General features: G+C 45.9%; 1 protein-coding gene across 3 annotated transcripts; it reads left to right on the forward strand.

Moving 5' to 3' along the window:
• Positions 1 to 17,079: 17,079 nt before the first annotated feature.
• DYNLT1 (dynein light chain Tctex-type 1) lies at positions 17,080 to 24,967 on the forward strand. Of its 3 annotated transcripts, XM_065889005.1 has the most exons (5): positions 17,080 to 17,149; positions 19,871 to 19,912; positions 23,652 to 23,775; positions 24,152 to 24,229; positions 24,521 to 24,967. In XM_065889005.1, exons 1-5 carry the CDS (start codon positions 17,123 to 17,125, stop codon positions 24,589 to 24,591), a joined length of 342 nt encoding a protein of 113 aa, XP_065745077.1. In that variant the 5' UTR covers positions 17,080 to 17,122; the 3' UTR covers positions 24,592 to 24,967. The 3 variants fall into 3 exon arrangements, with proteins under 3 accessions (XP_065745077.1, XP_065745078.1, XP_065745079.1); XM_065889006.1 differs by lacking the exon at positions 19,871 to 19,912 and having other exon boundaries at positions 17,123 to 17,149; positions 24,521 to 24,591; XM_065889007.1 differs by lacking the exon at positions 24,521 to 24,967 and having other exon boundaries at positions 17,123 to 17,149; positions 24,172 to 24,227.
• Positions 24,968 to 25,647: the final 680 nt, after the last annotated feature.

Here is a 25,647-nt window from a genome sequence, read left to right on the forward strand (position 1 = left end):
TTCTGTCTCTTCTTAGACCCACGCTGAGGTTCTACTCCGTGGCCTTGCGCTCCTGTCCCGCGGATGAGCACAGAGAGTCCAGTGAGAGCCCCACGTGCTTTTGAAAGCAATCCCTCTCCTATTTCATTGGCAGCTGTGTTGCTTGTGGCTCTTTTTTTTCCTTCTTTTTACTGTGTCACACTCCTCAGGAGAAGGAAGTTCCAAGAGGCCGTCCCTCGGTTGGGATGGTCGCTCCCAGAGCCTCATGCCACCTGGGGAGCCTTTTCCCTGGGTCCTGCCGCAGCCTCTGATATCCGACTAAGACAAAAGCATATCTTTTTTTCTGAGGTTTTGCCAGAGATTGTTATAAATTATGCAGGGCCCCCTGCAGATAATTTCTGCAAAGCAGAAGTAATCCCCAATCTGAGGGAATTTACGAAGAGCAGTGAGAAGCGTATCAACGACTTACAGAAGTCAACCTTCCCCTTCATATGTTTACAGGTAGCAGCAACGATGGTTAAAAGCCCAGCCAGCTCAATACCTGTAGAAAAGACAATAAAAATGGCATCATTTTTCCTGGCTGATGTACCTATACTGCAGCATGAATCCAGAAGAGACAAAATGCTCTACACAGACAGATCTCTGCATTTTCTGCCATGATGATAACGTAAGATTTTAAATTTTATTAAATTGGCCTTCTCGTGTTTCTAAAAGCCTCAAACTTACACACTTGAATTTTTCTAATATGAATTCTGTACCTTGAGTGATTAGAGGCATACAGGTCTATCTTTAACGTACATCATCCCAATCGAAAGTACATTAGAACAACCAAGTTCTCAACTGCTCACTGTAATTTTTACAGTTAACTTCAAGACTCAAAAAGAAACTGTTTAATCAATTAAGGATGTATAAAGGGATATCACCACAACCTCAATCTACCCATTATCTATGGTCTTTAATGGTTTTCAGTGGCTGCCTTATGCTCGGGGCCTTGTTTCTGGTTAATGCTAGTTGCCAGGTTCTGCATACGTTCCTCCTACTTTCTTTTGCCATCAGTGACGTTGGACACACATCACCTTCAATCTGTTCTTCCCCCCAACCAAGAGGATGGCATTGAATTGATAAAGCACTGGATAGATGCATGTCAGTGAAAAGCAGGAAATGCAGCTCTAATTGATGCACTTTCTAGAATGCCATTTTGTTATCAAATCTACATGAATTCCTTAGTAATAAGACTTCCTTTCAATTCTTTAGAAGCTAAACTCCCTTTGTTCGGCTGCAACAGAAATGCACATTATATTAATTTATGATTCATAGCAAATCAATGAATGAGAAGTTAAGAGAACCCTAAGGAATCATTTCTTTAAGCACAGATTCTTAATCTTTGGTCATCTGGTGAAGCTTCTGTATTTAAGTGCATAAAATAAAATACATTATTACAAAGGAAATCGATGATACTGAAATTTTTAAAGATTATAACATAGTAATAGATGGGTCCATTGATGCATGAAATCTAGCAGTGATCTAACAACTAATTTCAGAGTAGTGATGGTTGTAAACAATGTTTTCAGATATCTGCAACATACAGTGTGGCATAAAAATATCTGTGATTTCTATTTGTGGCAGTCACCAGTCCTGCTAGTTCTACTGTGGTTCAGTGCCTGTACTCATAATTGCAGGAAATGCTAAATTTTAGTTACGGGTTAATGAAAACAATGATGTAAAATTTTTTCATGTCCAAGGTCATGGACCTACAGGCTAAGGACCCCTGGCTTAAGGGATTCTCTATCTGTCAGTTTCTCTATTGTAGGATAAAGTTAAAATATGTGGCCCACCCAAATTGCAGAGGTTGCATGAGAAGTAGGAAAGCCCAGGGCTGCCAGGAGACGCTCCTGGCCTCTGGTCTCCAGCCAAGCAGTCCCAAGTGCCTGCTCCCAAAAGGTGTCCTATGTAGACGGTGGGGAAATGACAGGGACAGACAGGGACAAGGACTTGGGGCTCCAGCCCCACCGGAGTCGAAGCCACATCCTTCCTTGGGCCCGCGTTTCCAGATGAATAGACGGAGTTCCCCAAGGCTCTGAGTCTCTGGGAAAGAGGAAAGTGCTGGGACTTCCCTGGTGGCGCAGTGGTTGGGAGTCCGCCTGCCGATGCAGGGGACGCGGGTTCGTGCCCCGGTCCGGGAAGATCCCACATGCCGCGGAGCGGCTGGGCCCGTGAGCCATGGCCGCTGAGCCTGTGCGTCCGGAGCCTGTGCTCTCCAACGGGAGAGGCCACAGCAGTGAGAGGCCCGGGTACCACAAAAAAAAAGAGGAGAGTGCTGGGAAACAGCGTGTAATCAAGTGCTAAGTGGTAAAGTGCAAACTAGCCACTGTGTCACCAACGTCATAAGCCTATTTCTTCTAAACACGCCCTCGGTTCTTCCTGCTTTTTTCTTATTTTAACCTATTAACCATACTACTAGGCCAACCATACTACTATCCTGTTTGTCTGATTCGCAAGTGTTTTAAATGAAGATTTTTGCAGTTGTTTCAAAACATGTGATCTGTGCACTGAGCTTTCTCTCCATGTGGCCTTTGGACTCTGCTGTCCAGCAGAAGCAGCGCAGCCCTGGGCTGGAAGAGAGTGCTCCTGCAGTACTCAGTGTTCACTCCTTCAGGGGGAAAGGCCCTACCCATTCCAGAAATGCAGGATTCGGTTACTTAAAAACACTACTGTTCTCTACCAAACGCATGTCTGTGGCTTCAGAGAGCCGTCTGCAGGGAGGAGTAGGCGCGCTTCCTCCCCCTAGTGGCCATCCACTGCTATTTACAGAAAAGTGAAATTGAGTTCGTTTCCAGCATCCATCCATCATCCATTCACTCAGTAAATGTTGATAAAGCACCCACGTGCCAGGCACTGTTCAGGTGCTTAGGATACAGGACTTAATGACTGGTAATTTATACTCTATCCTACTTTTCACAAGAAGATGATGTAGCTCACAATAAAAGCACAGAGAGGACGATTAAAGTCAGAGAAACAGCAACCAGAGCGAAAAGGGGCCGGCAATTTCTACCGGGAACCTGCAGTGAAACAGTCACTGTACTTGAGCATTAGCTGTACCTCTGACCTTCCTAGTAACCAAGGCAAAACAAAACAGAACGAAACAAAACCCAAAATCAAAGTGGTGTACATAGTTCTGATAAATCGAAAGAAAACAAGGGCATTCTTGAGGTGTAAAGGGCATGGACCAAAAAGGCAATCAATTATCTGAGCAGTGGTCTGGCAGAAGATGCAAAACTGTGCTTCACGTATCATCATTATATTGATTTCAGATTAACTAAGGATCGAGCACCAGATTACAGTTCATTGAAAGCCTTTCAAACACACAGCAAAACACGGTGCTCTCTGGTGCTCCAAGTTGATACAGGGATAAAGCTTAGACGAAGCATCACCCCAGGATCATTCATTTCAAGATTTAACAGAAAGCCTAGGAGGGTGTTTTCTCCTAGGTCTGGGTGTGCCGTGTTTCTCTCTCTGAGTTTTTATTCTCGACTTTGAGAGATTTTGACTCTGGTTTCTATAAACCTTCAGTCATCCAAGCACGTGGTTGATAACTACTATGAGTAAATCCTTCTTTTTTTTTTTAGGTTTTTAAATTTTAATTAATTAATTTTTGGCTGTGTTGGGTCTTTGTTGCTGCGTGCAGGCTTTCTCTAGCTGCGGTGAGCAGGGGTTAATCTTGGGGGCGGTGCGCGGGCTTCTCATTGCACAGGCTTCTCTTGTTGCAGAGCGCCGGCTCTAGGCGCGCGGGCTTCAGTAGTTGCGGCACGTGGGTTCAGTAGTTGTGGCTCGTGGGCTCTAGAGCGCAGGCTCAGTAGTTGTGGTGCACGGGCATAGTTGCTCCGCAGCATGTGGGATCTTCCCAGACCAGGGATCAAACCCGTGTCCCCTGCATTGGCAGGCGGATTCTTAACCACTGCGCCACCAGGGAAGTCCCTATTATTGTTTTGAAATGTACTTTTTCCCTTTAACTTGGAGGACCTGTGTCCAGATCCTCTCTACACAAGGGTGACTTTTTGAACTGATGCAATCAGTACTGCATAGAGCATCACCCCAGGATCATTCATTTCAAGTTTTAACAGAAACTTAGGAGGATGTTTTCTCTTTGGTTACCAGGGTCCTCCTAGTGTCCCAACTGGCTTGGTGGCTTAGACATTTCACACGTTTGAGCCACAGGTGCTTCATCTTATTTGGATTTGTTCAGGCTTTTTCAGTAGGGGCAGTACCATGCTTCCCTCTAGATATTTGTGGGGTGCTTTTGGTTGTCACAGTGACAAAAAGTTACCTTGCATTCCCATACAAATGTTGGCTATCTTACCAGATAATTCAACTAGGAAAAAAGTATAATTTTCTGATAATAGAATTTAACTCATAGAAACACAAAGTATATTTTGCAGGGTTTTCACATACTCTGAGCTTTCCAGAATGCAACTATTATGTAAATTGAAGAAAGACTGTACTTGGTTTCATTTAGAACTTTAACAAAAATTGTTTATCATTTCAGAGCGTTGCATCACCAAGGGCAGCATGGCTTGTAGCATTTGAATCACTAATGCCATAATACTGGTAATGGTCTGCATTTGTAGATGTTCTAGTCAATGTGATTCTATGTATGTGAACATTTGACAACTTCACTATGTCTTCTAATGCAGTTTACATACATGAGTACATATTATATTCTTATAATTTACTGCCCCTTTATTTCTCCTTTTATAACAGTAATGATGCATTGTTGTTGTTATTGGTGTAGGTAAATTATATTATACATGAATTCCAATTCCAGATAGCAAAAGGTGAACTACAAAATATTTCCTATAAAGGGTGAGCATTGGGTCCTTGGGGTTTAAGAACCACTGAACTAGAGAATCCAATGATTTCTCAGGTCACTTACAAATTAAACTGTGTATATCATTCTCTTGTTCATTTTTCAACATATTATTGGGTTTTAGGAGAATGGGGTGGGGAAATTAGAGGACTGGTCAGTTGTTTTTATTGTTTTAAGCTGTGTTGGGGTTTTAGTTTGATTGTAAATTTGCTTATGCAATTCCAGGCAGGCCTGATTTCCAGGTTCTAACTGAGAGCTCAGAGTTTCTCTTTCAACAGCAATCATCCAAGTTATTTCAACGGCATCTTTTCAATCCTCTTGAACAGAACCTGGAGTTCTTTCTGCACTTTATCCCTGGTAGGCTGGCATTTGAATTCCTCTAAGTTTTACATCAACAGCCAAATTGGAGATTTTACTCTGTAATCCACCTGTCAAATCACTCAAACCCAATTCACTAAAACTAATCTTCGCCTATAGTGTATTTATCCAAGACAAGGTGCCCCAGACTTATGGCAATGATTTACTTATTTTTTTAAAACTATTTATTTATTTTTAGTGAACTTTTTCCTAGTCAAGAGAGGTTTCTAGGGTGGCAGATGGAGCTAATTAGCCAGCAGCATGCACCCATGGTAAATACCAAGAAAGTAAGAGAGAAGTCCATCCACCGGGCGGCCTTAGCAAGCTAAGGTCCATCTTTACAGATTCCATTTCTGGTCACCGACGCTAGCAGGAAACTAGAAGCCACCCTGGATTATTTTTCATATTCTTCAAAACATGGATAAAACAAGTAGACTTCTCTGTTGGATGCTTTGATCTCGCTGATGTTTTTGAGTCAAAAAATGGAGATTGTAAAAGAATTCTATGAGATCTATTAAAATCAGTTGGCGTGTTCCTTGCCAAGCCTTATGCTGGGATGAGGGAGCGAGGTGTGAGCATGGCATCTGTAACACAAAGTGGGTAACAGGAGCAACTGATGGGGTCCAGAACTGGCTGTGTCCATTAGCCTGCAGCCGACCAGTGGGAACAGGAGTGACAGCACTGAATGGATGGTGAGTAAGAAGGAGACTGGTGACCGGAGAGGACAGGAAAATCTTCATGGCTGAGCCCGGGAGAAGAAAAGGAGCTGGTCTGAGGAAGGAGAGGAACATCTCTAGGGTGAGGGACAGTCCACTGAGCAAGGATGAGGTGGGAATATGTCACTCCTCCCCCAGGAAAGGAGCTCAGGGTCTCCACCGCCTACACGTGAGTTCTAAACTGCGAAACGGCCTTTCGCACCCTCACTGATCTGGCCTCCTCCCTACTCCTCCATCCTTAATTCCCGCAGAATGCTGCAATGCTCCCGAATTAGACACATCTGAGACTGCTCCCTGAACACATCATGCACTTTTCTTTTTCCGTGCATTCACTCCTGCTCTTGCCTCTCCCTACCAAAATCTAATTTCCTCGGAGGCAGTGAGGGGAACAGTCCGCAAAGCAGGATTTGGAGCCTCACTGGCTGAGTGAGTAGCTCTTCTCTGCCCCTTACTGACTGCTGAGATGCTGGGCAAGTTACCTAAGCCCCTTGGGATTTAATTGCCTTGCCCATAAAGTAGAGAGAATGACAACACCCACTTCCTAGAGTTGCTCTGAGGATTAAATGTGCTGTTACCCGTAAAGTACTTAGATCACGGTGGTGAGCATATAATAAGCCGTTGACAAATGTTAACTGTGGTAGTAGTAATAGTACCATCATCGTCATTATTATTATTAATCTTCCAAGGTCCAGATTAATTGCTAACTAATTCAGGAACTTTCTCCTTATTTACAAGCACAGTAAATCGCTTCTTCATTATGACCCCGTTTCCCTTTGTGTATTTTTCTATCATGACTCGGACTTCTTTCTGTCTGATTCAAGTGTCCTTCTAGTGGTCCCATTGGTTTTTAGTGACCCCTCATCACCCAGCAAATGGGTCCTTAATGTTTCGCTGGGGTTGAGAAACCCAGTGAATATTGTAACATGCGGGTTTACTTGCCAAAGCAGGAAGCACGAATTCGAGTAGAGCGGGAAGGAAGGACAGTCAGGTGAGCAAATAACACTCATCTCAGAAAGCTCCAGGCTTCAGACATCTGGAAAGCATCGGGAAATCTGAGTCATTTCAAATCTGAGAAGCACACAAAAAGGTATTTTAGTTTAATGATCTCATGCAGAAATTTACAATCTCATAGCTTGAATAATGAAATCTCCCAGATCCGGTTTTTCTATGATGATGTTTAGTCACTCTCTCACGCACCCAACAAATTCTTAAATTGTGTTTTTGTCCCAAGAACTGGAATCAGGCTCTGTCCTCACCCACATGGAGCTGAGTCTAGCCCTCAACCTCCTTTCTCAATTGCATTTTTGTACATTTGAAACGGTGGCTGCCCTTTGTTTTACAGTATCCCATCTACCAGTCTAATTTTATCTAACAATTAAATAATAAATAAAACCTACATCAAAGCACCACTTTGAAGGAAAAAGTCTCCCAGAGCCACCTGGAGAAGCACTTCACAGCAAACCATCCCATCTCAGCATAGGTTTGGGTGTCAGACAACCTGGGATCAAACCCCAATTCTGGAATCATCTGGGTACAGCCCTAGAGCAACAGCTGGAACAAAGCAAGCAGCACTCAGAACTCGTCCTCTCTCCTCCCCCTCCGCCCCTTCAGGAAGGCCCCAAAGCAGGACTCAAGCCATTCCTCTGGAACCGATAGGGACTGAGACAGCAGGGGGCCCTCCTAAAGCCAGCACAGTGTTTCAGTCCGCGTATATCCGTCTTGCTGGTAGCCGGTCGTGCTGTGTCCCGGTGGAACTTTGCATCCAGACCAACGCGGTTTGGTGATGAGTGCATTGATCCACAGCGCTGATTTCATTGGTCCTTGTGTGTGCCAGGCATGTGCCACGGATTGAGGATATAAAATAAGTAGGAGCCGGTCTCTGCGTTCAAAAAGCTCGCACTCCAGCCAGAAAATGGACATGCGAACGAATAAGTTACGACATGGTAGGATGAGTATAAACACATAAGGATCTACAGAGGAGGCCGCTGAGAGGAAGGCGTGATTCACTGCATATGGAGAGAGCAGAAATGGCTGGGGGCAGGGGAGGGGGCACGGAAAGAGTCCCAGGGGAGAAACGTGTGGGACCCCTTTTGCCAGGGGAAAGGAACATCCAAACGTGTCTGTTTTAAAAATTTTTTTGGCCGAGCGGCTTGCGGGATCTCAGTTCCCCGACCAGGGATCGAACCCGCGTCCCCTGAAGTGGAAGCGCGGAGTTGTAACCCCTGGACCTCCAGGGAAGTCGCTAAACACGTGTGAGTTTTGAAACCACGCTTGCTTGCTTTCCTCAGCCTAACAGCCAATTGACTTCGGCTTTTTAGATCTGATGAGGGGGAAAAGTACAAGAAACGTGGAACTGAGGGTGAGAAGAGAAAAGGAGGACAGGAAAGGAAACGCTCTTTATCTGCAGGCCGTCCCCAAGTCCTTTCATCTAAATGTCTACCACCTCTGAGCAGCTGGTCATCACATCAAAGGAACGAAAGCACCACCCCCTGCCTGTGATGGAGGGAAATGCGGCAAATCAGGCGACATGCCTGACATGCCTGCGTGTGAACACGACTGTCATCGCCACCCAGACTTTCAAGGCAAACTAGAGACCGTGCCCAAGGCTGAAAGTCACAGCCGAGCGAGGCTCACAGCCCCCGTCGCTTCAGAGGCCGCACCCTCCGCTGCTGTGTTTCACCACAGCTGTTTCCTTGAGAAGCTGCAGTTTTTTCCGAAGACAGCCACAATACTTTCTGCCCCGAATGCAGGGGAAAAGTTGAGGGACTACGCAGACCTTGCAGCTTCACCTGAAAATGTCATCTCTTTTTTGCACATGTACTTTCCTTACGGACGCCTGGAACAGCCGCAAGGACCACCAGTCCGTCCTCCTAAGAAAGGAGCGGAACGCAAGGCGGCTCTTGGGTCTGTGGTTCCAGCTCAAGGCTTGATGGGCTCCTTTTTGCAAAGGTGAGACAACTCGCCTGTGTGTCCCTCAGGAACTGTGACGTGGAAAGAGAGACAAGCCTTTGCAAATTCTTCGTCTCTCTGGTCACCGAACCAGAGGTGGTTTTCCAGGAAGCCGGTGACCTTGGGCTTCTCGCCCCTTCATTTGCAATTCCTGATCTTGTATTTGTTTTCTTAAAGTCTCCAGACATCATATAAGCTTCAGGTCCCTCAAAACTCTGTCCTTAATATATGACGTTGTGTGTTCGTGGGTTTAAGCCTAGAAAACTTGACACCTACAAGAGACAGGAGAAGGCGGAAAGGGTGCGCCTTCTGGAAGGTTCCTGCATTCACTGTGGAGTCTATCCTTTCTCATTCACACAGACATCTTGCCACCAAAAATAACCCCCAAATGCCTTTTTAGAATCAAAGTTAAACACTGAAATAGAAATCCATGATATTTCAGGCTTAAACTTGACCTTTTCTCATGGAAAGGTAAAAAGATGAGAATTAATATTATCATATTGTTACATACAGGAGGCACTACCCATAATTATTGCTACACTTTTTTTGTACCAACTGCTACTGTTTATTGACATTTGGCACTTACTCTGGACCAGACAGTTTGACAAGTTCTTTACACACACAATCTCAGTCCTCGTTGCAACCTTATGGTGAAAGGATACCCACTTTACAGACGAGGAGAGTGAGGCTTGCAGCAATTAAGTAATCTACCTAAAGTCACACTCTAATCTGGGTCTGTTTAACTCCAAAGTCTTATGCTTTGTTTAGACAGGAAAGTTAAGAACACAGAATCTTCTACTATCTTGGCTAAATAACCTTTTTCTATACCAATTCTAACGTCTCAGTAGATACTTAATATCTAACATGCATTTTCTTCTCATAATCTCTCCTCTTGTCAGGAAATTCTGTTTGGGGGTTAAGGAGGCTGAATTGCAAGACATTTAAATTAGACCCCGGCTAACTTAATTTTCTTAATTTTAAAATTACATTTATGTTCCACCTCCAAACTAAAGATTATGGGGGATCAAAAAATTGGATCTGTGAAGTTGATTCAGAGCCAAACAATAATAAACTGTATGTATAAGAATTTACAAACCAAAAAGGAAATCAAACAACACTCTCTACCCCCACAGAAGAAATCCACACCATATAGCTTCCGGGTAGCGTTCTTTGCTTTAGTTTGCTTTAGTTTTTTAACTAACTCTGAAGTATTCCTCCTTTCCATTCAAATCATTCTTATCCTACATTTAAAATGTATGCTATTCAATAAAATTACAAGTTATCCTTTGTCTGATACATCATTCCTTTTATTTCCTACATTTTCAAAGCCATTAGTTTGAGAGAAGTTATATAAACTGTAATCTCTATCCACCCCACCCTTAAAACAAGCTGCCCGAAGGGCTGGACTCAGGTGCTCAGCCTACCTTTGCCTCAGCTTCAAGAGGGGAGACCAGGGGAGCTCGTTCTGGAGAAGGAAGTCAATTTTTCTTCATGCTAGAACAATTGACGTATTTCTCTTTCCTTCCTGTCGGGCAGGCGGGCCCTGAGGGCCTCTGTGGCTACTAACCCCCACTCGCCAAGGACCCCGGGGCAAAGCCACGTGAAACCACACCCAGGCGCTCTTGGACGCCAACAGTGTATGTTTTTTGGTGGAGGAAAGACCACACTGGTGCTACTGCAATGTTTCACCCAGACCAAAGAAACCCCCAAAGAGCCTAGAGGCTTCCATTAGTCAAACGTTCCCACGTTTGCAAGGGGTTTCTCCATTGACCTCAAGTGTAAATGACTAATGTAATGACATCTCAAACACAGCTGTTAACTCAAGAGTTGATTTATAACAAGACTGGCACGGACTTTTGGGGGGTAAATTTCACTGAAGAATAGCGTACGTATGGAATATGATACAGATCATAAGCACAGCTTGATATATTCTCCCGAAGTGAACGTACCCCTATGAAGAAACAAAACTTAAACAGCGTCTCGGGAGCCCCTCATAGGCCTTCCAGTTACACCTTTCCCCCCCAAAGGTAACGACTAGCCTGACCTTTAACATCATTCATTAGTCCTCCCGATTCTGCACTTTGTGTAAATGGAATCATACGATATTAACAATTTTTGGCCTGGCTTCCGCTGTTCAGCGTGTTTATGAGATTCATACTATTGCATGTAGTTATAGTTTGTTCATTCTCATCGCGGTGTTGTATTTCATTGTATGAACAGATTAAAACATTTGTTTATGGTACTGTTGGTGGACATTTGTGCTATTTATAATTTTGGGCTGTTATGAATAGTGTTGCTACAAACGCTTGGGTGAATATTTGCATACGTGTCTGCTGGTTATGTGTCCGGGAGTGGAATTGCTAGTCACAGGTTAGGTGTACGTTCAACCTTAGCAAATGTTGCCACACAGTCTTCCAAAGCTGTCGAACTAATTTATATCCTTTACTGGCAACAAGTTCTGGGGGCTCCACACCCTCCCAAACACTTGATATTGTCTGCCTTTCTTATTTTATCCATTCTGGTGGGTGTATAGTGGTATCACATTATGGTTTCAATTTTCATTTCCCTGATGTATAGAGAAGCTGAGCAATTTGGCATCTTTTTATATGTTTATTGATCATTTGGATATCTGCTTTGATGTAGGACCTGTTCATGTCTTTTGCCTGTTTTGCTATTGGGTTATCTTTCTGTTATTGATTTGTAGAAGTTCTTTATATATTCAGGATATGAGTCCTTTGTCAGATATTTATATCACAGATATCTTCTCCCTCTCAGTGGACTTGTCTTTTTTCCCCCTTAACGGTCTCTTTTGAGGATCTCAGACTCACTCTCCAGGGTGAACTAGTATAAACTCTAATTGAGAGACTATGATTCAGGCACGTCAGTTGATGACCAAGATTAAGGCATGCTGTGTGGCCTTGGGAATCACTAGATCTCTCCAAATACTCCTGGGCCTCGGCTTCCTCAGCTGTAAGTGAGATTCACTTTGATCATCCCTTAGGCTCTTCGGTTCTGAGATCTCATTCTTCTGTGGCCTAAGGATGCCCACCTGAGATGGGGAAATTCCATCAGGTGAGAAGCAGGGGTGGGGCAGGAGGATTAACATGACAGGAGGGAAGAGTGAATTAAGAGGGCTGGCTTTTAAGGGCTTCCCTGGTGGCGCAGTGGTTGAGAGTCCACCTGCCGATGCAGGGGACACGGGTTCGTGCCCCGGTCTGGGAAGGTCCCACATGCCGCAGAGCGGCTGGGCCCGTGAGCCATGGCCGCTGAGCCTGCGCGTCCGCGGCCTGTGCTCTGCAACGGGAGTAGGCCACAACGCTGAGAGGCCCGCATATCGCCAAAAAAAAACAAAAAAGAGGGCTGGCTTTGGGGTGAGACAGACCTGAGTCACCTTGAGCAAACCACTTGGCCCCTCTGAGCTTGTTTCCTGGGGAGGGTCACAGGCTTCTCTCTTAGGTTACAGTTCATTCAACGCATTCACAAATATTTATTGTGTACCTACTACGTCAGGCACTGTCACGGTGATCGTGGTCTAGGACCCACGGCCTAAGAAGATCCTTAATAAGTAACAAGCGCTGTTTCCTTAGGAGTAGTGCTACTATTTTGCAGCATAAGATAGTAAGTGGATCCATTTAGGAGTATTTGGAAGAAAATGTTTTTAGAATGAGGGTATCCTAGACTAATTATTTCCAAAGTAGGTGTATTACTTTGCCAAGGCTGCTGCAACAAATACCACAGACTGTGTGGCTTAAACAATGGAAATTTATTTTCTCACAATTCTGGAGTCTAGAAGTTCAAGATCAAGGTATTTCCAGGATTGGTTTTCTCCCGAGGCCTTGCTCCTTGGCCTGTTGATGGCTATCTTATCTCTATGTCTTCACTTGATTTCTCTGTACCTTTCTGTGTCCTATTCCCTTCTTATAAGGACATCAGTCGTATTGGATTAGGTCCACCCTAAGGACCCCATTTTAACCTAATTACCTATTTTAAGACCCTAAATAGGTCTCTAAATACACCTATTTCCAAATATAGAAGGTCACATTCGAAGCACTTGGGGTTAGGGCTTCAACATATGAATCTGGGGAGAGACACGATTCAGCCCATAACAGTAGGATATACTAAGAAAACATTAGAACTTCTTTTTATATTTATTTTCAAAAAGATAAAACTTAAACTTTATTAATATTAAATAAATGGATTTGTAGTTTAACATATCACAGTTGAAATAAACATACTTTTGAGTTACCCGCTCAAAAATTATTCATGCTACATGGGTACGATTACAGAAGTTTGGAGACCACTGACCTAAGGCCTCAGGCTACAGTGGACAGCAGGGGAGAGCTGGCAAAGATAGAAGGTACCTGGGTGTTGAAACTGAACGGGTAGAAATAGATCACATCTGAAACTGAAGTGAGGTGACACAGGACTGGCCTGGGGATTAGACCAGAGTAGCAGTGGAAGGGGAGAGTGGTCAGGTTGATGAATGGGCGGGAGTCTGGCAAAGAGAGCGTGAACATGGTATCAATAAATCACCAAGGGAAGCCTTCAGAATGCTGTGTGTGGCAGGTTGTAGCATCCTTCTCCCATAAGTGTGCCTGCCCTATAAACCCAGGTCAGCCGAGAGACTTGCTCTGGACGAAGAAGTGTGCGCACTTACCAGCGGCACCTTCCAGCCAGCACTGGGGCCACTGTCCCCTCCCCCTTCCCTCTCCCTCACTGACTTTGGAGTAAGCCTGCTCCATCAGCCTGGTCCCCGCCGATGCGTGGAGAACACACCGGGCAGAGCCACAGCAGACCCTTGATGGTCATGTAGCGTGAGTAACAAATACACATTTGTTGTTGTCAGCCACCAAGAGTCTAGGGTCGTTGGTTTCTTCAGCTAACCTAGCCTATGCTGACTGATGGAGTGTGTGTGTTTTTTTCATATACACGGAACTGATAAACTATTTGATAACTACCACAGTGTGAAATGATTGGTCAGAAGAAATGCCCACTGGTGGCTCTGCTATGCCCCGAATTATCCTTTAGTTGTTGGATCTTGGGATGAGGTCCCAGGGAAGGGGCAGGGGTGGGCAGGACTGGAAGGAAGAGGGAGCCTAGGGGTTCAGAGCAACAGCCATTCCCAGTTGGTACAGAGGTATTTCAGTCCCACTGTGCCCGTGCTTCCCAGCTGACAGCAGACCTAAATATAGGCACTTCTTAGCCAATCTCGTTAGCATGTACTTCTCAGCACAGGACTCTCACTTTACATCTGTGTCAGCCTCCCCATTACAACGTTACGTTCCTCACACTTGAGTGTTTTGCAATCGCCATCATCACCATCGGCATCTTCCTCCTCCTCAACATTAGTGACTCAGCCTGACTCCACGGTACATCTCAGTAACACTCCTAGGCACAGGGAGAGGAAGGAAAACGCGAACATCCCCAGGACTGGATTTGGATGGCAAACGGCTGCAGGGCATAGACAGCACTGGGAGACCCAACTGTGGCTGTGGATATCACTTGTTGAGGTGGCAGGGCTATGGTTATTTGGCCCACACTCGCTAAATAAGGCATTGACAACAACAATCCTTATTTCTAAGGAGTGTATTTAAGAGACTCGACTCGAAGAAAGAAAGCACACAACATCTGCCAACTTATGGCTAAGCCCCAAATTGAAAAGCAAATCCAAGATCCACTCCACTTACTCGCTGCACAGAAACCTAAACGTTATCCTAAAACATGGCTAAATACGGGAGATTCACTAGCAGCTCTGGGTCAGCGTGTTTATACTCCAGGACTTCTCATGGACATTCATTCTTCGCAGAGTCGGGGTGCTGGAATGGCAGCTAGCCAGCGGCCAAATGCCACAGTGATTTTAAATTCCTTACCCCTGCAGAGTGCGCATCAATCGGGCAGAAGACAAGCCCTGCACTGCATCTTTCCAAGCACTACAACATCACTGAGCCTAGAGAGTTCAAATCCGCCCATGGACAGAAATAAGTTTTTCAAGTTTTTCCATCAAGGCCGTATCCTAGTCAACTCTGTAGCTTCCACTCCAGCTCAGAGGCTGCAGCAAAGTGAGTGTCACTGTCATGTGTGTTGAATAAGTGAACAAATAGTTCTGAAGATAAACAGACCAACTTATCCATTTCTGGGGCAGACTCAATATAACTATGGCATGTATTATGATCATTTAATGAATGTTCTTTGATAGTTAAAATTGGAGAGTGGTACCCGATGCAGATAAGCTAAAGTCATGTAAAATTTTTTAAAATTCACATTTACATGTTTTCTGTTGATTTATGCCCATGCTGGTGATTTTCAGTCACAGTATAACTTAAGATCTAAGCACTACTAATGCACTATCCCAGCAGCCATTCAGGACACTCATTTGAATTGGGAAATTTTTAAAAGGTTATGGAACAATTTAGAAAAGATGTCCCAAACCTCACTCAGAATTGTTCCCTCTTGCTTTGCACATGATTCTAACACACTTAGCTAGTGGGCCCCCGGGGCCACCCGAGGAGAGCAGAAGAAAATTAGAAGAGGGCGAAAAGGCCCCTGATTGGGTCGGGAGTGTGGTGCTGCTGAGGGGTGGAACTGGGGTCAAGTGATGGAGAAGGACACCTGACAAAGGATCTTGGGATCTTAGGTGAAGCTGGGAATGTGAGGAAGACAAAACAAAGAAATGCCAGACTTAGAATCCCATGTAGACTGAGGCTGGAGGCTGAAACACTGGAACAGGTGAATCGAAGCCAGATAACAGGAAGGGAACAAAGCTCAAAAGGCAGAGTTCAGAATCTGAGAAGCAGAAACCAGGTGTGAGAGGGCAGCCGGTTCCCACCCAGCAGGTCCCCTTGCTCAAGCCAGGTGTCCAGGGCAGGGCAGCCTTGTGTCTTTCACCCTCTCCCCCTCCCCCTTTCCCAGGAGGCAGGCGATTGCCTCTTCCTCCACTCCCAGTTCTCTGCAACTGGGTATGAGGCAGAACTAATGTGTGGGGAAAATCATTCATTCAGTAAGTTTTAATTGTGCACCTACCATGCGCCAGGTACAATGGAAGGGGCAGGGGACACATTAGTGAATAAAACGGATTCTGCCAGCATGGAACTCAGATTCTATAGCACAGAAACAAGGGTTGCAGATGAACTGAATGTGGGCTCTGAAGCTTAATTCTGCCAAGTCTCAGGGTCCTGTGGTCAGCCCTTCCTGGAAGGATGGGAAGTGGGTTTTAGCTATTGGTCTTTAGAGAGGTAAGAAGTGACAGATTGAGGGTGTGGTAAAAACAACAGAAAAAGTAGCCCCCAAAGTCAAAGGTTTTAGCCTCAGATCACATGCAAGCAAGCAGGTACATATACCCCAGCCCTTCCTGGAGAGCGCCATACCAGTGCCCAGCGCCATTACTAATTTTTTTTTTTTTTTTTGCGGTACGCGGGCCTCTCACTGTTGCGGCCTCTCCCTTTGCGGGTCACAGGCTCCAGACGCGCAGGCTCAGCGGCCATGGCTCACGGGCCCAGCCGCTCCGCGGCATGTGGGATCCTCCCGGACCGGGGCACGAACCCGTGTCTCCTGCATCGACAGGCGGACTCTCAACCACTAGCGCCACCAGGGAAGCCCCCATTACTAATTTTTATAAAGACCTTTGTAGACAAGTTAAGTGTATGTCTAGGTCATTCTGGTTAAGGCAGCCAGAAAGTGTGCAGCATTTTACAATGTTTTCCACCCCCCAATTTTTTTTTTTTAAATGGTGACTGTAGGAAAAAAAAAAAAATCTCATTTATATGGAAAACTTACCTCCCCAAAGGAAGGTTTCGTTCACAGCTAAAGTTTCCTAACCCTGGATCCTTAAGGGGACTGCAAACAATATCTCAGACAGCCCATCATGTTCATAAATCACTTTACAGTTTGTTACTAGGTGTCCAAACTCGCTTGAACGTTCAAATTAACCCACACAGTACGAACCGGAGAGAGGGACCAGGACGACTCTTCCCCTCCCGAACTGGCTTTGTCCATTTGTTTTGTTCTCGTTGCTGAGGTGTAGGGAGCTGCCGGGATTCCCTGGCGGGTTCCTGCGGAAACCGTCGGCTCCGGCAGCACGGGAGAAGAGGCGAACCCCCAACGGCCGCCGGGCTGGTCGGAGCTGTACTGGCAACTGGGTCAGGGCGGGAGTGGGCGGGGGCCCTAGAGGAGGGCGGGGCCAGGAGCGAGGGGCGGGGCCTGAGTGCGCCTGCGCAGTGCGCTCTACTCAGGGAGGCGGAGGCGAGGCGCCGAAGGGAAGATGGAAGACTACCAGGCTGCCGAGGAGGTAACCGCGGGGTTGGCGACGGGACGGGTGGAGGCCGGGAGTTCCGGGTGCGGGTGGGCGGCGGCAGCCAGGGGCTTGTGCGGGCACCTGGGCCGCGTCTAGACGTGGGCAGCGCCCGTCCCCAGTGCAGGCTGACGGCACCGACGCCCTGCCGAGCGCTTCGCGGTGACCCGCCGCCGGGCCGGCTCAGGGCGTCGTCGCCCTGCCCGGGGCGGGGCTCGGGGGGCGGGGCGTGGAGGAGGCTCCGCAGCCCTGGGACGCCTTCTGCCGGCTGCACTCCCGGGAGACCCCCAGCCGCGCCGCTCGCCTCCCCGGCGCCCCCGGCCCGCCACGCCCCCGACCCCGAGAGAGCGCCGCCACTCGCTCTGTTTATTCCGTGATTCAGACCCCCGCCGGCGGGTGGGGAAGACTGAAGGCCGCCCCTTGTGTGTCGCTGATGCACGCGAGACTCCAGAGTGACCCGCATGTACAGTCACATCTCTCAAGTCCCTTAAGTCAAGGATTGGATCCTCTGGCTGTGGGCAAAAAGCAGACGTGCCCAGTAGGAGAAGCTGCCTGTCTTCGTTTCCACACCTGTTCTTCGGTGCTGCGCGCAGCGCCCACCGAGGCCACCGTCACTCCCATTTCATTTGAGTTTGAGACGACAGTAAGATAGCTCCTATCTGTGGGGGGAGAAGAGTCATCTCTTACTGCCCCAACGAAGAAGCAGGGGAGCGCATACAGTTATTTACCAAGCAGACGACATTCGCTGTAATGACGTGCGCCGTTTCATGGCTTTCCTTCTTCCTTCGAGCTTACGAGCATTCAGGGAATAAAGCTGATGGGTGCTCCTCTTATAGAATAGCTGCCCATTTTTCTTCTCACTAAATAATTCTTGTTGAAATACAAATAAATGGAGTCCCATTTATTACGCAGCCTGTCAAAAATAACAGGTTCTTTTACCATTTTTGAAATTTAGTCTAAGCAGGAATGTTTTGAGGGGAGTACATATATATGGCTTAAGGACTGACCTTAAGAGTTTCAGTTTTTATCTAATTTCCGAACTAGCACAAACTGTCTATGGTAGTGTCATTATCAGTGTCTGAATGCTGGCAGCGATCAAGTGAATAATTAGGAGAAGTCATAGTTCAGGAGCAGGGAGTCAAGGAAAGACCCCTGTAAACTGTGCACTGATCTACTGTTGCAAAATGGCTTGTATTATAGGAATATTGAGTAACTTTTAAGAAAGGAAATGGCAATATAGAGGAAGTCCTTAATACTGGCATTTTAATACTCTGCACTCTAATTCTGGCGCTCACCAATGAGGTGGCTAAGTGACTTCATTATTTCAGATCTCAACTGCATATCTGAGAAATGAAAGGGCCCAACAGAGTGATCTGTGTTTTACACAAGATAAAGCCCTGGGAGGCTGCATGACTCTCTTCTTTCTAGTAGGCCCGCTTTGGGCGTTTACTAATCCACCCCACTCCTCCTTACAGCCTCTGCATATCCTCTAACTTCATGTAGATACCTGGATCTTTGTATTAATAACTCTACTCTCTGTTCATTGTTCGACTTTCCTGTAGAAACTGAAACTGCCCAGTGGATTCTGTACAACTGCTGTACTTTCCACGAAAAGTCCATTGAAATGCCCCTCACCCTTTTTCATATTTTAACCACATGGAAAGTTATACAGGGACTTTCCTGTATGGTTTAGGATCACTGAAGTCTCTTGGAAAGATCCTTTAAACTTCGAGAAATAATTTACTCTAGGATACTGCAGATTTTCATTAACTGGGTGAGTTGGCTTTGTCTCCCAGTATGACTTCTGAGTACAGCGGGTGGGCTTCAGGCAGTCAGCTCTTGATCCTCCTGGGAAGAAAGGGGCATTGCTAGCACAGGGCCACAGTGGTCAGCAGCCTGGCAGGGAGGAAAACGCCCTGCTGAACTCTCTGCCTTTATTCCACCGGGATGCACATGGACTGAGGGCCTGGGGCTGCCCTCTGGAAAGCATCTGCAAAGCTCCGGAAATAAGGTTCCCAGGATTCAGAGGGAACCTTGTACCCATTCAGATGTACCATATGTAAAAAGAAAGAAAAAAGAAAGCCATTTATATAAACTCCTGGCACTAGATTCCTGCTGAGAGCCCACCTCCCAGCTCACCTCGACACACTGGCGGGGAATGGTTGTGCCAGCAGCTAGCTGTACAGTCCTGAAGTAGGACAGCACTGAGAAAGAAAATACCAACAGAAAATAGTAAAATCATGGTGTATCTTACCACAAATAGTGGCTAAAAACAAACCCCCAAAACCAAAACGTCTTAAGTTTCAAGCCTCCTAACAAGTTTACATCAGGGAAAGAGTCAGTTAATTTATGTAAAAGTCAAGTAACTCATTAAACTTCTATAGTAATCATCCTAGCGGCCAGCTGAAATGGATGGAGAGATTGAATTTTAGTTTAAGGTGAAGTCAGTCTTTTGGGTCATGGCATGACTAAAACAGAAACAAACCAAAAAACCTTTAAATTGTATACATGTATCCTACGTCTCCTGACTGCCTCTCATTAGCTCTGTGATCCTCAGAGAGCTACTTAATGTTTTCCTCAGTAAAATGAACAGCCTGGTTAGATTATTTCTAAGGTCTTCATTTCTAAATCATGTTCATTACCTAAATTTGCATTAATCAGTGCAGTGGAAAAGGATCGTTTAAATCAATCAAACTTAACTAATTTTCTTCCTTACAGACTGCTTTTGTTGTTGATGAAGTGAGCAACATTGTAAAAGAGGTAAGAGGAGAAATGCTCCCTTTTTCAATGTTTGATTAATGGCTTACATGAGTGAAAATAATGTGTTTTAAATACTGTCTTGGAATTGTTTCAACTGAGCCTGTGTGTTTTGGCATTTCAAATAACAGTTTTTACTTCAATGAATATCTGGATAAGAACTCTCCCTTGGGGCTTCCCTGGTGGCGCAGTGGTTGAGAGTCCGCCTGCCGATGCAGGGGACGCGGGTTCGTGCCCCGGTCTGGGAAGATCCCACATGCCGCGGAGCGGCTGGGCCCGTGAGCCATGGCCGCTGAGCCTGCGCGTCCGGAGCCTGTGCTACGCAACGGGAGAGGCCGCAACAGTGAGAAGCTCGCGTACCGCAAAAAACAAAACCAAAACCAAACGAAACAAAAAGGAATTCTCCCATATTATGTAAATTATATATTTTAAATGAGACAGGACATTTTATATACTAGCATTATTACTGAATGTTACTAAGGCTTGATTCTATAACCTTTTAGCATCAAAGACTCATGGTAATAATCACATTGGAAAATGTAAATGTGCATTCCCTGTGTGGTAACTGCCATGGTATGTGGTGCTTTGAGGGATTAACCCACCTAGTGAGTTCAGAGCTGGAATCTGAGAAAATGGGAGGAGTGTTAACTCAGTGAAAAGAGGGGGACAGATACTCCAGGCAGTGGACAAGTGCAAAGGCCCTGTGGTAAGGAGTGTGCGTGGTGTTTGAGGGATTGGAGGGAGGTGGGTGTGGCTGGACTAGTGCTGAGCATGGGGTAGCCTGGGGCAGGAAGGAGGCCAGAAACGTTTTCCTAGTCAGTTTCCCTCCCTGGGTACACTGAGCACATAATGAAGCCAGTGGCTAAAAGACAGTTATTAGATGATCTAAGTTTGCCAATACCATTTGAGGTTATATATGTGATTTGGAATTGACTCCAATGCAAATTATTATTAATGCAAGTTATTGACTAATGGCAGAGTGATAAAGAACCACACCCTATTTTTGTGAACACCATTAAAAAGCAAAATGATTTTGTTCTGCTGTATGTATTATTCCACATCAGGCATGATTTTCTACTTGCTTTCAGGATCTATAACAGTTTGCTTGTCATTGTTTTTCTTTCTTTTTAAAAAATTTACTCATTTAAAAAATTTTTTTATGTTTGGCTGCGTTGGGTCTTCATTACTGCGTGCGGGCTTTCTCTAGTTGCGGCGAGCGGGGGCTACTCTTTGTTGCAGTGCACGGGCTTCTCATTGTGGTGGCTTCTCTTGTTGCGGAGCACAGGTTCTAGGCGTGCAGGCTTCAGTAGTTGTGGCTCGCCAGCTCTAGAGCCGCAGGCTCAGTAGTTGTGGCGCACGGGCTTTGTTGCTCCACGGCATGTGGGATCTTCCCAGACTGGGGCTCGAACCCGTGTCCCCTGCATTGGCAGGCAAATTCTTAACCACTGTGCCACCAGGGAAGTCCTTGTAGTTTTTTTGGGGAAAAAAAAAAGTGTTTATTAGGAGCATGGTAGGGAGCAGGAAGATGGGTGAATTTCACTAGAACTCAGACATGGAGCTGGCTCATCGTGAAGCCTCCTTGGGCCTTGCTTGTTTTCTTCACTGTCTTTGACTTGGTTCCCAGGCAGCAAGTACCATTGCAAGTAGACCTTCCCAGTCTCCCTGGAAGCATAAAGGACTGGAAGCATAAAGTTACAGTGTGGTGTTACTTTCAGCTTTTTTTTGCCTCTAGGCAAAAGGTTAATTCTGTACTCAGCTATTTTAAGGATTGGGTAGTAGTAAATTTGGATGGGTACAAAATTAGCGGAGGGTTTTCCTCCCTCCCTGAAAAACAGTGAATTCCGAAGCATGTGTGGAGAGACTTGCCAGAGTGAGAGGTTTAGCTCGAGTGCAGCCCCTACTTCTTTGGGGACACCCAGAGCTATCACCACCCTGGTCCCAGGTTCAGCTCTGAGCTGGGGAGGGAGCAGGACACGGCAGAGGGTGCGGAAGAGCTGTGCCAGTTTGTGGGGGCAGCAGCCCGCTCAGGTCCCAGGATGACTAGGAATTTCCAGCGCTAGATTGTGGTGAATGTGGCGTGACCTACGCTTTTGTTCCTCAAAACCAAGGTCTCTGGGCTAGGCCCCAGGCCGTAAACCCCAGTCTGTCACCATTGTATACAACTCAGGGACTTTTTCTCTCCACGTCTGAGGACAGAACTTAGCCCTCACTGAATGTTATTATTTTAGGTCATAAGTGTCATAAAAACTCAGTTTTCTGGTTTCCAGCACAAGTTAGAAAAGGAGTAGAAAAGAAAGCTGCTTAGAAGCAGGCACACAGGCACCAGCATAAAAGGCCCAGAGAACCGTAAAATGGGACTATCCTTATTACCAGCTGGACCAAGAGTTGGGGCCAGGGACCGTGTGTATTCCTGAATACCCTCTGAAGCACACAGGGTGAACCCACCCAGAATACAGCACAGAAAAGGAGACAAGGAATTTCATAATAAAGAAAAAATTCATCACAAACTAAGTTTTGGAATAGATAGAGGAGTTCTTTAGTTTTCTGAAAAATGTACTTTTGTGGTAACATTCCCAGAAGATGCTGGGTAAAGGAAGTATTTGTAAATATCAATACATGATTATTTGGATAGGTTTGTACATTGTCAGTTGTACAACCAACAAAAGATTCCTCTATCTCTGGTGTACTTTTTTTGTTTGTTTTGTTTTTTTGGGTTTTTTTTTTTTTTTTTTTTTTTGCGGTACGCGGGCCTCTCACCCATGTGGCTTTTCCCGTTGCGGAGCACAGGCTCCGGACGCGCAGGCTCGGCGGTCATGGCTCACGGGATGAGCCGCTCCGCGGCATGTGGGATCTTCCCGGACCGGGGCAGGAACCCGTGTCCCCTGCATCGGCAGGCGGACTCTCAACCACTGCGCCACCAGGGAAGCCCCTCTGGTGTACTTTTAAGAAAGAAATAGGCAAAGGAAGATATTTTCTAGCCTCAGTAGGGAGAAAACGTGTTCCTTATCTCCAGACAGTAACCACAACAGCAAACATTAAATTCAGTCAAAATGTTTAAAAAACTTGACAGATCAGATGCTATATAATTACTTTTTTTTTTGTTTGTTTGTTTGGCTGCACTGGGTCTTTTTTTTTTTTTTTTTTTTTTTTTTTTGCGGTATGCAGGCCTCTCACTGTTGTGGCCTCTCCCTTTGCGGGGCACAGGCTCCAGACGTGCAGGCTCAGCGGCCATGGCTCACGGGCCCAGCCGCTCCGCGGCATGTGGGATCTTCCCAGACCGGGGCACGAAGCCGCGTCCCCTGCAACGGCAGGCGGACTCTCAACCACTGCGCCACCAGGGAAGCTGTGCACTGGGTCTTAGTTCCAGCATGCAGGATCTTCGTTGTGGCATGCGGACTGTTTAGTTGGTGGCATGCGGGATCTAGTTCCCCGAGCAGGGATCGAACCCAGGCCCCCTGCATTGGAAACGCACAGTGTTAGCCACTGGACCACCAGGGAAGTCCCATATAATTACATATTTTTAAAACTGAATATAAAGCATTCAAATGAAATACAACACTGTTAGAACTGAAGGTACATTTGCAAAGGAGTCCTCGTGTTTACAAATACGCTTATTTACACTTTATGCAAATTGTATTTCAGCAGTTCTTAGGGTGCAGTACTAACTGCGCTAACCTCAGGAGTGGCTGGAAGGTGTTTGGCGTGTTCTGCTAACAGTGACCAGCTGTGCTCTGTCTTCCAGGCCATAGAAAGTGCCATCGGTGGCAACGCCTATCAGCACAGCAAAGTGAATCAGTGGACCACAAACGTAGTGGAGCAAACCTTAAGCCAACTCACCAAGCTGGGGAAACCGTTTAAATACATTGGTAATGAATTTTTGCCTCTTGTTTATATTGGTGGTGGTTCTTTAAATACTGATCAGAGGCGAGTCTGTGTCAGGAGAGCAGCGTGGCCTGAGCTCAGAGGAGGTTCCTGGTAGGAGCAGGTCACTCGGCTTGTGCACGTAACCACCCACCTGGCCTGTGGGGCTGCGGGAACGCAGGGACGTACCAGCATTTCAGATCTGATGCTTTTAGAACAAGCCTGTGGTGATCTGTTGATGTCCTAGGACCTGGCACTCTACCCCTAGAATTTTTATCATGAACATCAGCCACGTGATCTGTATATATATAATGAAAGCGGACAAAAGGGAATTTGTGTTGCCAAGTATATTTCTCTAATAAAAGTCTGTTTTTATCGAAGTGACCTGTGTAATCATGCAGAAGAACGGAGCGGGACTGCACACGGCAAGTTCCTGCTTCTGGGACAGCTCTACTGATGGTACGTACGGTTTTCATTCCGTTCCTGAAGGCTTGTCACGGGCATTTCCCTGAAGGCTCTGCAGTGCCTGGACCCTGCTGAGATCTAGATTATCCAAAGCGTTGTTTTATGAAATATGTACTTGGATGTTTCCTGTCTTTGAATGCATGTCTATTAGAGTCACCTTTTAAAACATTTGATAGACGAGAGACTGGCCAGCCTTCTTTTTTGGCCACAAAGAGTTAAGTACACGATCGGAAGGCCCCCTTTCTTCCCAGTTTTCTGTCCTAACCCGCCTCCTTCCTCCCGCAGGGAGCTGCACAGTGCGATGGGAGAACAAGACCATGTACTGCATTGTCAGCGCCTTTGGACTGTCCATTTGACTGCCCTGTCCAGCCTGTGATCTTTCTCCTTTTGTCCCAACATTTCTCTTCCATCTTCTAACCACCAGCCATCTAGTCAGTGATCACCTGTCTCACTCTCTTTAAGTGTGTTTTTGTGGCGCTCTCAAAATGTAGAGAAAAAAACCAAATAACCACACTGTTCTGTGACCTGCACACCCTAAGTCAGAGGAGTCATCACCGAAGGTAGTCAGGAGCCTGTCCTGCCACTTGTCTTAACTTTGAATGTTTCTTTTCAAAGGTGCTAAAAGCCGAAATCTGCTAGTGTGAAACTTTCTCTACTCTCTGAAATGATTCAAATACACTAATTTTCCATACTTTGTACTTTTGTTAGAATAATAAATTATTCCAGTTTAAAGTGTGTGTTTTCGTCATAGTCTAAATAGTATCACAAATGAATTCTCCATATTTAGTTAGTGGCTTTAGAATCTATAAAACTGTAAAAAAACAGAAGAAGTTGCAGTTCAGCTCTGGTCCTCGCCAGTACAGCGATTTGCTGAGCCACTCGTGGGACCAAGATCCTGACCGCTTTGCTGTGTTCTGGTTGGAATTCTACCCTTGGGCATCAAATCCTTCCCTCAAGGGCTTCTCTCCTGGAGCTTAAGGGGTGGCAAGTGGGCAAGCTGGTCTTTTCTGATAGCTGGAGAGCTCTGACTCACACTGTCGGCCCAGATCTGCAACACTACAGCCTCTACTCCTGTGTTTTCTTTCTCAGTAGCAATCACAACAGAAATGTTTGTTTTAGTACCTTACGGCTTACACAATGCTTTCACAATTATTCATTTTGTGTCCACAACAGTTAGACCGTTATTTATGAATCAGAAAAGGTGTCTGGAGGTTTTCTGACTGATTTAAAGTCATATCCAAGTAAGTGGGGAGGTGGGCCCCAAAACCGGTGAAGCTCACCTTCGGGGCTCGTGCCTGGGCCACGTTAACATGGCAATAAAGACAGACACACCTCCGCGTCCACCTGCTGAAATGAAAAAACCCTGCTCTCGTCCCTAAAGCACCAATGCCTGAATGATCAGTTAACTCCAC

This window comes from Phocoena phocoena, chromosome 12 (assembly GCF_963924675.1).
Source record: "Phocoena phocoena chromosome 12, mPhoPho1.1, whole genome shotgun sequence".
Taxonomy (NCBI): Eukaryota; Metazoa; Chordata; class Mammalia; order Artiodactyla; family Phocoenidae; genus Phocoena; species Phocoena phocoena.

What these genes read in the sequence shown, in the direction of transcription:
- DYNLT1 (XM_065889005.1), top strand. Translation starts at nt 17,123, where the DNA reads ATGGAAGACTACCAGGCTGCCGAGGAG. An exon ending in ACTACCAGGCTGCCGAGGAG is followed by an intron (nt 17,150 to 19,870) that starts GTAACCGCGGGG and finishes TCTTCCTTACAG; the next exon opens with ACTGCTTTTGTTGTTGATGA. An exon ending in TGAGCAACATTGTAAAAGAG is followed by an intron (nt 19,913 to 23,651) that starts GTAAGAGGAGAA and finishes TCTGTCTTCCAG; the next exon opens with GCCATAGAAAGTGCCATCGG.